This window comes from Gymnodraco acuticeps, unplaced genomic scaffold, assembly GCF_902827175.1.
Source record: "Gymnodraco acuticeps unplaced genomic scaffold, fGymAcu1.1, whole genome shotgun sequence".
Taxonomy (NCBI): domain Eukaryota; kingdom Metazoa; phylum Chordata; class Actinopteri; order Perciformes; family Bathydraconidae; genus Gymnodraco; species Gymnodraco acuticeps.
The window spans coordinates 1,755,342-1,769,354 of record NW_022989982.1 but is presented as its reverse complement, the minus strand read 5'-3'; the positions used below and the strand labels follow the sequence as shown (position 1 = coordinate 1,769,354).

The 14,013-nt window shown below is 41.2% G+C and overlaps 1 protein-coding gene across 1 annotated transcript; it reads right to left on the bottom strand.

Annotated features, from left to right (window-relative positions):
• Positions 1-2,288: 2,288 nt before the first annotated feature.
• LOC117543615 (cyclic nucleotide-gated cation channel beta-3-like) lies at positions 2,289-12,325 on the bottom strand. The gene is made up of 17 exons (XM_034211987.1): positions 12,194-12,325; positions 11,618-11,654; positions 10,446-10,617; positions 8,292-8,452; positions 7,606-8,126; positions 7,480-7,530; positions 7,316-7,402; positions 7,161-7,225; positions 6,914-7,036; positions 5,639-5,780; positions 5,175-5,334; positions 4,951-5,048; positions 4,785-4,868; positions 4,501-4,619; positions 3,068-3,220; positions 2,566-2,707; positions 2,289-2,473 (listed from the first exon to the last, which is right to left on the bottom strand). Exons 1-17 carry the CDS (start codon positions 12,323-12,325, stop codon positions 2,453-2,455), a joined length of 2,268 nt encoding a protein of 755 aa, XP_034067878.1. The 3' UTR covers positions 2,289-2,452.
• Positions 12,326-14,013: the final 1,688 nt, after the last annotated feature.

Genomic DNA, 14,013 nt, shown 5'->3' with positions numbered 1-14,013 from the left:
ATTCAAGTTAGTAGCTATTAAAGGCATAAAAAGACAGAAATGTATAATTCTTTCTTTGATAGAAATGTTTCTTCTGCCCGTAAAGTGTCCAAACCGGGCTCGTCTGGATAAGTGCATTTTTAAAACAGTCATTGTCCATGCCAGTTTCAGTTGGATTATTTGTCACAGTTGCTCCGATCAGATCGGTCTCCTCCATTTTGTAGATTATTTACGACTTTTGAATCCACATAAACACATCGGCAAAATCCGGCTTACTTTGAGCATGTGTTTTAAACAGTTTAATGCCTTTGTGAATTGTTTGCACTTGCGCCGTCCTTTAATTTCTTCATACAGCGGGAATCCAAATGAATTAATCCTGAGTCCAATAACCATCAAAGTCACTCCAATAGTGCTCCTTAATTACGCTTTCATCCTCCTTTAACAAAATACTTCACATTCATCCACGTTGTGACAGTAGTTGTAGAATTGTTGAGACTTTGAACCCCCCCCCGTGTGTGTGGGGGGGGAACATTTCCAACAGGAGTCATTTGGGGGGGCTCTTGGGGAAAAAAGGTTGGGAACCCCTGACCTAGGCTACCGGTCTGTACATGGTTGTGTTGTGCTCTAAATTAAAAATCCTAGCTCACCTGGTTTTGGCTCTTCTTCCCTTTTCTCCTCCCCTTTCTTCTCCTCGTCTTGTTTTGGCTCCTCTTTCTCATCCCTCTTGTCAGGCGGCTTTTCTTCCTGTAAAGAAACAATGCTAGTAACTGCAGAAAAAAGTTGGAAATTGTCTTGAGACAAATAGGACTCATTTCCTAATGATAAGGCTGTGCACACATAACGTTAGTTATTCCTCAGTACTATGCCCTTCCTCAGATTCAGGATCACATATTGCCTTGCCAGCATCCTACTGAGAAAGCAACAGTAAATCCACCCATGCTGTTTATCAGTGCCAAGCTGCTTCAGAGGCTTTCACTGATCTGAGTAGCATTCTAGGAAATCGGATAAACAAGCAGGTAGGTAACGTTTAATGTCCTAATTAAACAAAAATATGTCAGTTCTGAATTTATATTGAAGATTAGAAAAGGCCTTACCTTAGCTGCTGGAGCTGGAGATGATGGTGGGTCGGAGCTTGGGCAGGGGGTGGCTCAGGAGCCCCGATCAGGCTCTTCAACCTGCTGAACATGGGGGGTCTCGGAGTGGGCTATACAGCCACCAACCACCACTGCTCCTGAAGGCGATTTCTATTTGATTTCCGATTCCTCTGAAAACTCTCAGGATGCTGTGCAGTCTTCGTCTTACATCCAAACAACAGACTGAGGCAATTTCATTTCTTACGGGCATTTATTCCCTCAGGTCACTCCCCTTTTTCCAGGAGTCAACGCAGAGTCACCCATCACCGCCTCCTCACTGCCAGACTGTCAGTGACTCTAAAACTGAGTGCTACCCCATTTAGCATGGTAACCCTTTCTTAGAGTCAAACAGCCCAACGGTGTTGTTGCAGAGCCTCGAGTGCAGAGACCATCCAAAGGAGTTGTCTTTGTTGGGGAAACTTCATTATCATAACTAAAACGAGTGCGTCTCCTGTACACTCAAATGCCAGGTCAGAGAGGAGAGCCCGATCGGATACTTTTTGGTAAGAACAAACTGCTTACTAAATGTGCCATTACCTTTTTTTCTTTATAAATAAAAACAACTCAAATTGGACTCTGCATTTCACATAGAACTGAGTTCATTTTCCAATATATTTCATAATGGGATAATACATGGATTAATTGGTAGTAACTCACAAGTGTCTGGTGTACAATTAGACTGCTGAGGTTATTTCAGACCGCTCTGTAAACAGAGTTCAGAAACTCAGAGAGCATTTAGTGAATTAACTCTCACCATGTCTCTCTCTGGCTAACAGGGTTATCTTTAGCTCTCTCTGTCCGAACTCTAACTTCTACTGTACACACACAGTTAACACACAGATACACACAAGCAAACAAACAGGACATTATTTGGTTATCAACTGAAATGAAGTCAGTATTTATTCATTTAAGCAGATATTGACAGATCCAATCAATTACATATTGTGTTGTGAACATTATTGAACCAATTGTTTTGATCATCTCTGTAAGGCTTTTACAACGACTGTGCATTGGCAAGCTCAAAATAATATAGCAGAGAAAAGCAGACAAACAAATCAAGGTGGATAAATATATACACATACAACAAGCAGTATCCACTAAGGGCGGTAGTTTTCACACACAGATATTGCACATCTCATCAAATAGTTTGGTAACATTGTTGTATGTCTTGTTGTCTTAGACAGGGAGGTTCTGTTGAGTTGTCTAAGCATATCAAACCAAATGTTTGTAATGAAAGAAAACCCATATCTTAAAATGACACAAAATACACAATCAGTACAAAAGTAAACTGTACATTCACTCCCAAAAAGGAGTTGTAAATAAAAAGCTCTCAACAATCCTTATTGTTTTCCAGAAGTAGCCTGGTGGGGTGGGGGGAATACAAAACATATGTCAGCATTACTGCAATGAAGTTTTAATGAGCACATATAGAGAGAAGTGTAAGTGCTGTTACCTTCATTCTTTCAAGCATGTTCTTTCCACCGAAGAGTCGCAGCAGTTTGGGTGTGGGGGGTTTGGGTCCGAACAGTGCGAGCCCCTTCTTCTTGTCGTCATCTGCTTTAGCTGCTGCGGGACCCTTCGCCTTCATCAATTTCCTACACACAGACATGGAGAAGCTGGCTGAACAAAGTGCTCTGGTGCTAATAGAGTATTTCTGAGTCCGATGTCTAAGTTTGCTGCAATGTAATGGTTCTAAAGAGAGATCCGATGTTTAAGTGAAAGGAAAAAGGTCTTCGTTGCTGAAATGTGAGCTGCCTAGTATACACTTTTCATACTAGGATTATATACAGCTAATATCAACATTTGGTGAGAACATTTCTTTCAGCAATAGCTCTGTACTTGAGCAAACATGTTATTGGTTTATCATTTAAAAACATCATTGCTGGAATGTGTGCAGTGGCTCTGGGAAAGAGTAAGATGTTGTAGTAGTGGTGTGTCCTGAGTGTCTGACTTACTTTCCCTTCCTGGCCAACACTTTCTGAGACTCTGGGTAGTGGACCAGGATGTCGAACAGGTCTTTCTTCTCCAGGACGAAAAGGTTAGCAAAACCATGCGCTTTGACATTAGCTGTCCGCCTGTTCCCTCCATCTTTGGAAGACTGCAACAGACTGAGAAAGAACAACATTTTAAGGATGACATTTCCCGGACTGTATTCTTTGTCTGTGGATTTGACTCTATTATCATCTAGATCAGGGGTTCCCAACCTTTATTGTGCCAAGGACCGGCAGATACATTTAAAAAAAATCGCGGACCGGTTGTCAATTTGAACTAATTTTAATATTTACTCACCAGCAGGTAGCAACAGAAACTAATTGTATGTAACAGCCTGAACAAATACTAGAACAATATGCATCCAAAACAACGTTTAAAAAAAAGAAAGAACCGGTGTTTTTCGGAAAAACGGAAAACCAACGTTATTTCGTTTTAAACCAAAACGGGAAAACAGATAAATCCGGACATCTCCTTCATGAAATGAGTAATAGGGGGAATAATCGGGCAGTTCGACATGTGTAGAGGTGTGTGTGTGTGTGTGTGTGTGTGTGTGTGTGTGTGTGTGTGTGTGTGTGTGTGTGTGTGTGTGTGTGTGTGTGTGTGTGTGTGTGTGTGTGTGTGTGTGTGGTTAACACGTAGCAGCCTGCAGTCACTCTTAAGCTGTTCTGATGAATGTAAACACAGTGAAGGCGGTGCGTAAAAAGGCACAGCTCTCGGCGCGCTGGTGCTGCACTTCTCAGAGGCGGAGTTACACGTCCCGCTGCCTCCTGATGCTGCAGCCATTTCACGAAGTGAAGGAGGTTTTCCTTCTATAAAACAGCTGCGGGTAGCAGATACCGTGAGAGTCCCGGACATGAATTCATCGATGAGATCAAAGCCGACTGGTTTACAGACTCTCCTGTTTTGCCAATCCGGTGCTTAAACAAATAGCTCTACACCCCTGGCCGACATGTCCTTAAAATGAAGTCCGAGTTTGAAATATATCACAAATAATGTATGCACTGCTATTTCCCCACATAAACATAACAGTCTGCAATGAAACGGTTGTCTCCTGTGCGCTCCTCTTCCTACTTGGCGCACCGTTAACTTTCGTGCGCAAGAGAGGCTGAGACCTTGAAAAAAAAATCATGAAAGCCATTTTCAACTATTTTCTGGTGAAAGTTTAACTAGGCTACTGGATTAAATAATATGACTGGTATAGGTGCGAAAATGAAACACTTTTTGAAAAAAATATTAAAATATTTTTATATATTTATAATTCTGCAAATATTACGACTCACAGCTATTTCGCGGCCCGGCAGTAACGCCCGGTACCGGTCCGCGGCCCGGGTGTTGGGAACCCCTGATCTAGATTACATTGTGGCACATGAATCATCTCTGTGTGACAATGACTCACCTGATTTCTCCAAACACACAGCCAGCCTTCAGGGTGACAAACACAATGCTGTTGTCCGGCCCCCCCACCACCTGCACCGCTCCCTCTTTGATGATGTACATCTCTTTCCCGATGTCCCCCTGCAAGACGGCAAAGTCAAACACATGCAGAAACATACCAAATAATGGACAGAATAACAGACAAATGTCTGTCTTATAAAGGGTGATACAGATTTGAATTTAAAAGGCCAAATTCAAGAGGGAAAATAATGTGGAGCACATTTAGACGTGATAATAATAACTTGCCTTTTTTACGACAAAGTCACCGGGTAAATAGATGATAGACTTGAGCCTCAGCAACATGTCCACCAACATCTGCTGGTCGCAGCCCTGGGGAGATAATAACAAGATGTTTAAATGACCTAATGTCCAAGCTGCAGTATGTCTGCTTCACTGTGTTTGTGAAAGGCACCTTGAAAAGTTCAATCTTCTGGAAGGTGGTCAAGTTGATGTCGACAGCGATGGCGGTTCTCATCACCAGAGGCATGCTTTCCAGCAGCTCCGACTCGTCTGAAAGCACCAAGGTCCAACAGGAAAGGTTAAAGGAGGTAGTCACTCTTTTAAGATGCTGTGGATTTTAATAATGAAAGGCTTTCTAACTAAAGTAAACTGAACACTTTGTCTAGTGTTACTGACCCAGCATGCCCTGAGCGTCCCAGGTGTAGGTGTACCAGGTGCGGACTCGGTTCTGCACCTCAGAGGGGATGTGATTGGTCACCATGTAGGCCACAGTGCCGTCCATGGAGGATCTGAAGTATGTCTGTCCTGCTGTGGCTGCACCGATGACGTCCCTCATCTGAAGCACAGGGAAATCTTTCGTTAAAATCGGAGAACTACTGCAGTCGATTACACATGTTTTTGTAGCTAAAATCAAGACTTCACAAGGAACCGGTGGAACACAACATTTAGAGTGACGGATGATGGGGTGTTAGTGGAACTACTATGGTGAGATGAATGGTGTTGTCTGTCATTTCTAACGCCACACGTTTTATTCATCTGTCACTACATTACGACACCAAGGAGACACGGTAATTTAGAGGTTTCTACAGGAACTGAGCATGCTGGGACTTTTACTTTCTCATGAATTAGCTCCATGTTACCTGTCCAATCAAACTGGAGAACACAAAGACGCCCACGAAAAAGTTAGTCATCTGAAAGGTAATCTCAAACACGGTATGGGGTTCGATAAGACCCCCGATGTTGATCAGACTGCGGACAGCGTAGTAGTAACAACGCAGGTACCTGTGGAGAGGGGGGGGGGGGGGGTTAGGGCGGCAGTCACACTCACTATATTTCACTGGCCTGTTATATTTTGGGACGGACATAGTGCTAAACGTGTGCGCATGTGTTGAGGAGGAAGGATTGTTATATATCTTTTTTGGCTTGAATCCCTTGACGCCAACAATATAAAAGGTAGAAAATAAATGTGCTCAAATTCAAAGAAAAAAAATTAAATATAAATAAATAAAAACTTTTTAAAAATGATTATAATTAAACTACCTGGATAAGAATGGTGGACATAAAGAAAGCCCCAAAAAGGTAGTTTGTCATCTGAAAGATCTGTCCGAACATGGTGTCTGGTAATGGCAACTCAGCGATCATCAGCAGGGACTTCTCGGCATAGAAGAAGCAGCTGAGGTAGCTGCAGCGGCGGCGGACAGAACACAGAAGACATTTTCAAAGTGTGGACGCCACACAGATGGAGAAAACTACAACTTGTTTTCAGTGCAGCAAGCATTGCAATGACTCTAAAAGCTGGCTGGTGTTTCATAAACGTGTCCCGTTTTGTCATGTGCCTTTATGGGAAACTACTTTACTAGACCTTTATTTAAATGAGCTAAATAATATAATATGTATATAATATCCTGCTTCATTTTGTTTACTGTAAATTGGTATTTCAACATGTATATATATATTTTTTTAATGCTCTTTTATTTCTATTTTGAGATATTTCCATTTTAGAATGATTTATTTCTACCCTTTTAATTTATCTTATGCCTTCTCATGCTGCTGCAACGCAAACATTTTCCAAATTGGGATTAATAAAGTACATCTTATCTTATCTTATCTTATAAAATACTACTTAAAGTTCAAATTGCGTTTATAGATAAAGATACTGGTGAAAGTGTGTTTCTTATAGAACTGGGATTAAGGATAAAGTGTCTTTCACAATGATCAAAACATCCCATTGATTATAACATTTTGTATGTTTTTCATGTTTTTTAAAATTGTATTCAGGCCATTACAGTTTTCCACCTCACTCTCAGCATATTTACATTTCTTTCTCATGGTCTGTATTTAATGTTTATGTATGCATGTCTATTCCTGGAGAGATAGACAACTAAAATGCCTCACACTTTAACTGTTGTACTTACGCGTTGCCCAGACCGGAGTAAACCCATCTAGTCTTCCCGATTCCCTGATACTCTGAAGCCACGTAGTAGAAGCAGGCGTTGAGGTGCAGCATGAAGAGAAGATATCCAATGGTCCGAATAACTCTAATGGAAAAATAAAGAAATGTCTCTTTGTATCTGTTCATTTCACTTTCCTGTCAAACAGACAGCCTTTTTTGAAGTGATTCAAATATGGTAACATCAATTACGGCATGATCCTTTGACTGACCTCCAGATGTAAGCTTTGGACATTAAGCTCTCAAGACGATCGCTGAACTCAAAGAATGTGTCCACCTTGAGAATAAGCATGAAAGTGTCAGCCACAGGAAGGAATCGAGGTCAAGCATCAATTGGCTGGCCTTTGTAACACATGGGGAAACTCACCTTCATCAGACGATTGGCTCTGAAAATGGATTTGAACCCAAACTCTAGGTACAGCAAGTCGAATGGCACGAGGGCCAGCATGTCTAGCTGTTGAGGGGGGACAGAGATATGAGGTCACTGAGATTAGTTCTTCCTCATTTTTCTAAGAAATTGAGTTATAGTACCTTGAATCTGACAGATCTTCTGTAGTTTGTCTTTGTCACCAGTCGGTCTGTCTAAAAAGGGAACAGAATCATTTGTCAATTAGTTCAAGCTCATCATCAGGATCTACTGAATGAAATTAGGCTTACTATGATGTCCCCTCCTTTGACAAACTGTCTGCGGGGCTGGAAGAGGATTGCGTCTATGAGGTAGATGAGGTCTGCCAGCGTATCTGTGGCTAACCAGAAGGGAATGGCAAATTCCGAGTGGTACGGGAAGCACAGACGGGCCGTGATAAACCAGGTGTTGTAGTTGAAGGCCAAGGTCACCACGCTCAGCCAGGCGATGTAGTGTCGGTCTGTGAAAGGGTCAATGGTGTTCCCCAGCACAGAGTCCATCTTGTCCTCAATTGGCTTCAGAACAACGTCCACCAAGTACCAGAAAGCTTCCTTTATCTTGGTCGGTATGTTCCTATTCAGTTGCACATTTACAGCCTGCAAATTATTTTGCTTATCGTCTTCTTTCTTCTTCTCTGCGTTCTCCTTTTTCTTCTTATCCTGCTCCTCTTTCTTCTTATTGTCAGCCTCTTCCTTCTTTACGCGGTCCTCCTCTGCTTGCTTTTTCCTCTCCTCTAGGAGTTTTGTGTGTTCGTCTTTGAGCAGCACAGGTGCTGAAAGGACAATATTTAAAAGTGGGCTGAGACACGGAAAACAAACTTTTCATTCTTTGTGAACTCTAAAGACTGTAAAGCACGGAAGATACCGCAAGTCGCTGGTATAAAGCTGTCATGCTAACATACACAGCTGAAGGGAGGCTGTAATGGGTTAGTACTTACTGACAGGAGGAGTGATCTCTGGGGATGAAGCATACTGATCGACCACTTTCTCTTTGTAGATGTTCAGTCTTTCGTGCATGCGTTGGGCTATGGATCTGAGCTGCTGGTCTGCATACTTGTTTATGACAATGGGTGGAGGTGGAGGAGGGGGCGCCTCTTCTCTGTAGATTAAAAAACAATTAGCAGAAATATTAGCCACAGTACTTTGGATATGAATGAAATATGAATTTAAGATGGAAAATAAGCCATTTATTTTGTAATTAGCAAGCTGTAGCAAGACTAGTCGGAGGTGATGTTACTTAGTGCCTACAATCAATATTTTTGACAAAGAATCTGCAGTTGTCATCGCATCTATTGAGCTTTAGTGTACAGTTTTCTGAAACATAACTCTGTGTTGGTTCAGTGTTAATGCTCTTATTTGGCCAGAGCAGACACCTGTTTGAGCAGCCCAAATTAAAACTCTTAAAACCCATGAAACACTGCCTGCATAGCACTAACTACTGTAGATGCAGTGGGTGTCTAGCTGTTTTAGATTTAGTTACTTCCCTTAAGAGTGAAGTGGCCAATAACGGGAGAAATATTAGAATTAAATAAACCAAGTTGCCAGAAACCAAACTGGATCAAATGCTAATGTTGTTGTATCAGCTGGGTGTGGGTAATAGCCAAATATGTGCTAGAAAGATTGCCATTTCAACTTTAACGATTAACTAATGATTGTGTTCACAGCTTTTTAGCATCTGCCTGCAAGTGGGTCAAACTAAACGAAAAGTATTAGCAGAGAAAAGGAAATGTTATGTGTCTTTTAACAAAAAAGTAAGAACAAGCCAGTAACTGTTTTACTTATGTCATGTCTACGGTCTACAACTGCTTTTCACACATGGCTCAGCATAGCAAATAGTGATTTGTTATGTCAATTGAAACAATTTGTACTGTGAAATTCCATTATTATAACAGGCAACTGCAGCCTCAGCAGTACAGATAGAGAAGAGGACATCTGTGCTCATGTGTCGCCTCCTGGTGGCCTCAATCTAGTATTACACCCAGCTGAAAAGCATTTGTGTCAAGCTGTATGGTCAAGCTACAGGAGCTACAGTCTATCTATGGTGTCAAGTCATTGATTTGAATAAACCACTACCGCACCACAACATCTTGATGGTAACCATATATGAATTGAATAAGTTAAAATGTAATCAAATTAAAGACAATACTTTTCACAATAGCTTGAAACAAGTTTATATCTTTTGTTTAAGTTGATATCATTTTGTCCAATGACGTTAAATTACAAAAATGCCTCTATTTATAACTCAACAATTCAACAGTACTGCAAACAGCGGCCTCTTAAATGACCATATGGTTTAATAGGTACCTCTCTTAATCATACAAACATTAATACCTTCATGAAGTTAGAATGCATTGAACAAAGTTATATTAGACAGCATAAGTTAGAGAAAACCAAGACAAAAAAAAATTGTTTATAGACAAAAAAGAACATATTTCTTCAGTTGTAAATTGTTTTTTATGCCATGGCAAACTGCAGATATTTATTCTCGTCATTCAAACTGATCGCCGACACGTCTAAATGTGCTCCACATAAAGCCTCACCATCTTACTGCCACTCAATTATCATCCTTTGATTAAATATTTAATACACATCTACTCATATAGATAAGTGATATTAGTTTTTAAGTGTTGCAGGTCAATATGCCACAGTCAGGTTTTCTTTTGCTGGGCCCGAAGCGGCCTTGAGCTCCTTAAACCTTAAAAGCTGCAAAGCTTTTAATCCACTTTCAGGTCAACCCCCCCTTGTATGCATGTTGTTCCGAGGGATCAAGATCTCACATGTGTTCATCTCTGTATCTCCCTGTGTTCTTTCCAGAGAATCTGAATAATTAGTGGCCATTGGGTGATTAATTGAAACTAGTTTGGTGGCAGTGTCTTGGCAGGTGTGTGGTTTGGTACGCTAAAGTGGTGTTTAGAGGCTCGACGGATCAACAAACTTAATCTACTCTCTTTAATTGCCCAATACTTTTATTATACTCTCAATGCATCTCCCAGCTATTTGTCTGCAAACATATCAGACAGAGAAAATACCTGTGATGATGTATTGCTCAAACTATTGGAGACTACAGAAAGCAGCAAGGGTACATGTCTTACCCCTCAGGTCTAGCTTGATCAGGGTTAGCAGGAGCTGCTCCTGGGGCAGGGGCTGCTGCCGGAGTTGGGGCCGGCGCTGGAGCTGGAGCCGGAGCTGAAGCTGGAGCTGGAGCCGGAGCTGGAGCCGGAGTAGGGTCAGGTGCAGGGGCCGCTGCTGGGGCAGGTGTTGATTCTGAGCAAATGGGAACAATCAGAATCCATAATAAGTGTATCTCCCCCAAACACATTTTGCTCATTTTTTTAGCCTTGCATTTGAACAATGTATTTAGCATTATGCATTTCCTGAATTTCTTCATTTTGTGTTTTCTTTCATGTGACTTTTCTCATTTCATTTTTCTTGCCATACAAATAACGTCATTATTGTTGCCATGGTATGTTAAGCATATGGCACTTTATTAAGAGATAGGTTTGGATTGTAAACATTTTAAATACAAAATAATAACCTCAGAATGACAGTACATAATTCCGTGGCTATAAAGTATCTCACGTCATTATCAATTACGCTCCAAATGAATATATAAAAACATGTATGATTTAAATGAAATTGACAATGTCCATAGTAGAAGATTTGTCTGTGGTGCATGTTTTAAAGTAAAGGCCTTTTAAAGGGTAAGTTGGTTTTCAGAGAAATTAAGTAAAAGTATCATTATCTATACAAGGTCAAATAACAGAGCTATGACACACCCATTGTGCTTGATGGTACAATTGCTACAAGACAAGTGCCTAGAAGGAGAGCCACACTGTCAACAAGTAACTGAATTCAATGCATCTTACATCAGACTGCAGGGTCAATGATGTTTGGACAGACAATGAGTTCAAGAGACGTTAAATGTTGTACACATGTTTGCAGTTTATCAATGTGTGCCACTCTATTGTCTGAATGATCTGATTTTCCTTCTCAATAATTAATAAATAATAATATATATGTTTTTTTTTTTAAGTGACAGGAATGGGCAATACAATGCTTTGTAAACTAATACAGACAATGGTTAAGTTGCAAATGCTAAAGTTCACTTTAGTACAAAGTGACAACATTTGCAGTATGCCTAGTATACAGTTTCCACCTTAAAGGATAGTAAAGTCCGGCTTACACAAAGAAAAACAAAAAGGGAAGCAGAATAATTTGGTTTCTAAATGTGTGGTTTCAGCCTCTCACATAAATGATCACTTACCCTGCGGTTTGTCCTCTTTCTTGGCCTCATTCTCCTCCTACAAGACAAATCAACATTTCCCACAAAGTTGCTCATTAGTCAAAACATGGTCATTAGAGAGACACTTTCATTTAGAGAGCCTTTTAAAGAAAAGGGAATTTATCATTTGACAAATTACTCCCTTGCCTGATACACTTTTTTTTTCTAAAACAAGCTGGGTCTGAGATTAAATGAATTTAAAAGTGCCCGTTGGGTAATGAGCAACTTCAATGAGGTCTGTGTCTAGAAGCAATTTGATTTGATTCTTTGTTGGCAAGGGTACGGCACAATTGAGTGTATGGGGGAGCAGATAAGATGCCACTGATGTGAGGAACAAATGTAAACCAAACTTGCTGTTTTACAATGCAACACTGCACATTATGTTATCATGCTTGATTTCAGTCTTGGCTGTTACAGGGCTATTGAACGCTTGTTAAAGCATTGTAGAATAATTGAATGCCTTAGAAATCACTGTAAACATTACACATTTTACAATTAACAGTTGTATTTACTTAATGAATATATAGCACACTTTTTTATTTTTAAAACAAGTCTTACCTTGGCTGGAGCTGGATCAGGAGCTGGATCAGGAGCTGGAGCAGGAGCTGGAGCTGGAGCTGGAGCTTCAGGGGTGGCTGAAGCTTCTGGCACCTGCGGGCCAGCAAAGACTTTCTTCCACCTGCCAAACATGTCCAGAAAACGAAGGTAGCACCTGCTGTTATGTCTGCATGAGAGCTGAAATACTCCCTTCTAGATTAACCCTCTCTTTTCTCTTTGTCAACCTCTTCTTCTTGCATTCTTTTAAAGCAACAAGTCCACACAAACAAGCTGTCTCCAATGGTGTTACTGCTTTTAGCACCACTAATACTCCTGCACAGAGAATAGCCCCCACCATTAGTGTCATGTAAGCCCATCACCATAAGATTGAAATAGGCTTACAGATGTAAGCTTACTGCCTGTACAGAGTACATGCGTGTGTGAATACTTTCACCATTGCACATAATGTATGTTATCTAACTACAAGCTTTAACTGGCTCTTCCAATATGTCTGAGTGTAATAAGACACTTCCATAAAGTAAAGGTGCTCAAAAAGTAAGCCTTTAAACGTTATTTTACTAGAAAAACAAAAGTAGGATTTATTTTTTTACTTGATTCAGTACAGTTTTGATGCCAGAATGTAGAATGTAGAGGAACTACCATATTTAAATTGGATCTTACGATTCTTTCCTCATAAATAAGGACTTTCATGGGCTTAGAGAAGTTGCGACATTTCACCTTAGAATGATACAGTAGGCCTAAAGTTAGCTGTGACATAAATATCTGTACATGGGTTGAATATGTGTAGTTGGTACATTCTGTAGGTCAAACATAAAGAAATTCGAAATAATAAAACAAAGTTATGTTGCTAGAAAACGACATTTCTGGCCTATTCAATGAGGGATGCATTAACACGCGATTCAAAATGGCGGCGGCCGGCAGTTAACAGGTGAGTACAGTGCAAACAACGACATTAGCGTTAACCTGAGGGACGGACGGTCGTGTGGTGGGGGTTACATTTCCGCGAAGAGGGCGAGGGTCGGGGCGGCAGTATTTTTACTTTAAATTCAGGAGACTTGATGCAGAGGTTAGGGGCACACCAACCATGACCGCAACCACACTGTACAAACAAATAAATACAACAATGGCAGTTTTCACATAACGTGGGCAACAATCAACCACGAGCAACAGGTCATCTTTACAGATGTGCGTTCATGGATGTATAATAAGAACTGGATACAGCGTCGGAGGCCGGGTCTCGTTCTTTCCTATGAGAGCTGCTCATTGGCGCATGAGGACAAAATGGCCCAACTTTTGAGAGCGAAACGTCACAGATTATCCATCATGCCTAGCTGTCGGAGTAGAAGAACCCGTATGTGCGCTCACAGAGCATGCGCCCCTTAAGCCCCGCCCCCCGAGTTCCCACTCTCTGGGTGTTTCTCAATGTCGAGGAAAGATGCTCCAGAGCCACTATTTCAAGCATACTACGTCATCGAGTGCCGCCGAAGGACTGTTCCAATGTCCAGCATACTTGGAATTCTACCGAGGCCGGCGTACTTCGTAGCGGGAAATTTCGAGGCTGCACATGTGTAGACTCCGCGGTCTTAAAATCCCCACAATGCTTTGCGCACGGACCAATTTCCAAATTTCCGTCAGAAATCGCGCTCCATTTAAGGCGGGGCCTCACATATGACGCACACCTGTTAGCCTGTTCCACCATTCTTCGTTTTCCGAGGCTAGGAGGGATTCTTGCCTCGCTTCTGAAGCATCTGACTCGGAAGTACATGTGCTACCAAGCAAGAGTCCTTGACATTGAGAAACACCCTCGGCCATGGATGTAA

Coding starts and splice junctions, on each gene's coding strand:
- LOC117543615 (XM_034211987.1), bottom strand. CDS start 12,325: ATGTTTGGCAGGTGGAAGAAAGTCTTTGCTGGCCCGCAGGTGCCAGAA. Junction 7,531..7,605: donor TCAAAGGAGGGGACATCATA/GTAAGCCTAATT, acceptor TTCCCTTTTTAG/ACAGACCGACTGGTGACAAA. Junction 4,620..4,784: donor GTGACTTTGTCGTAAAAAAG/GCAAGTTATTAT, acceptor GCCGTCTTGCAG/GGGGACATCGGGAAAGAGAT.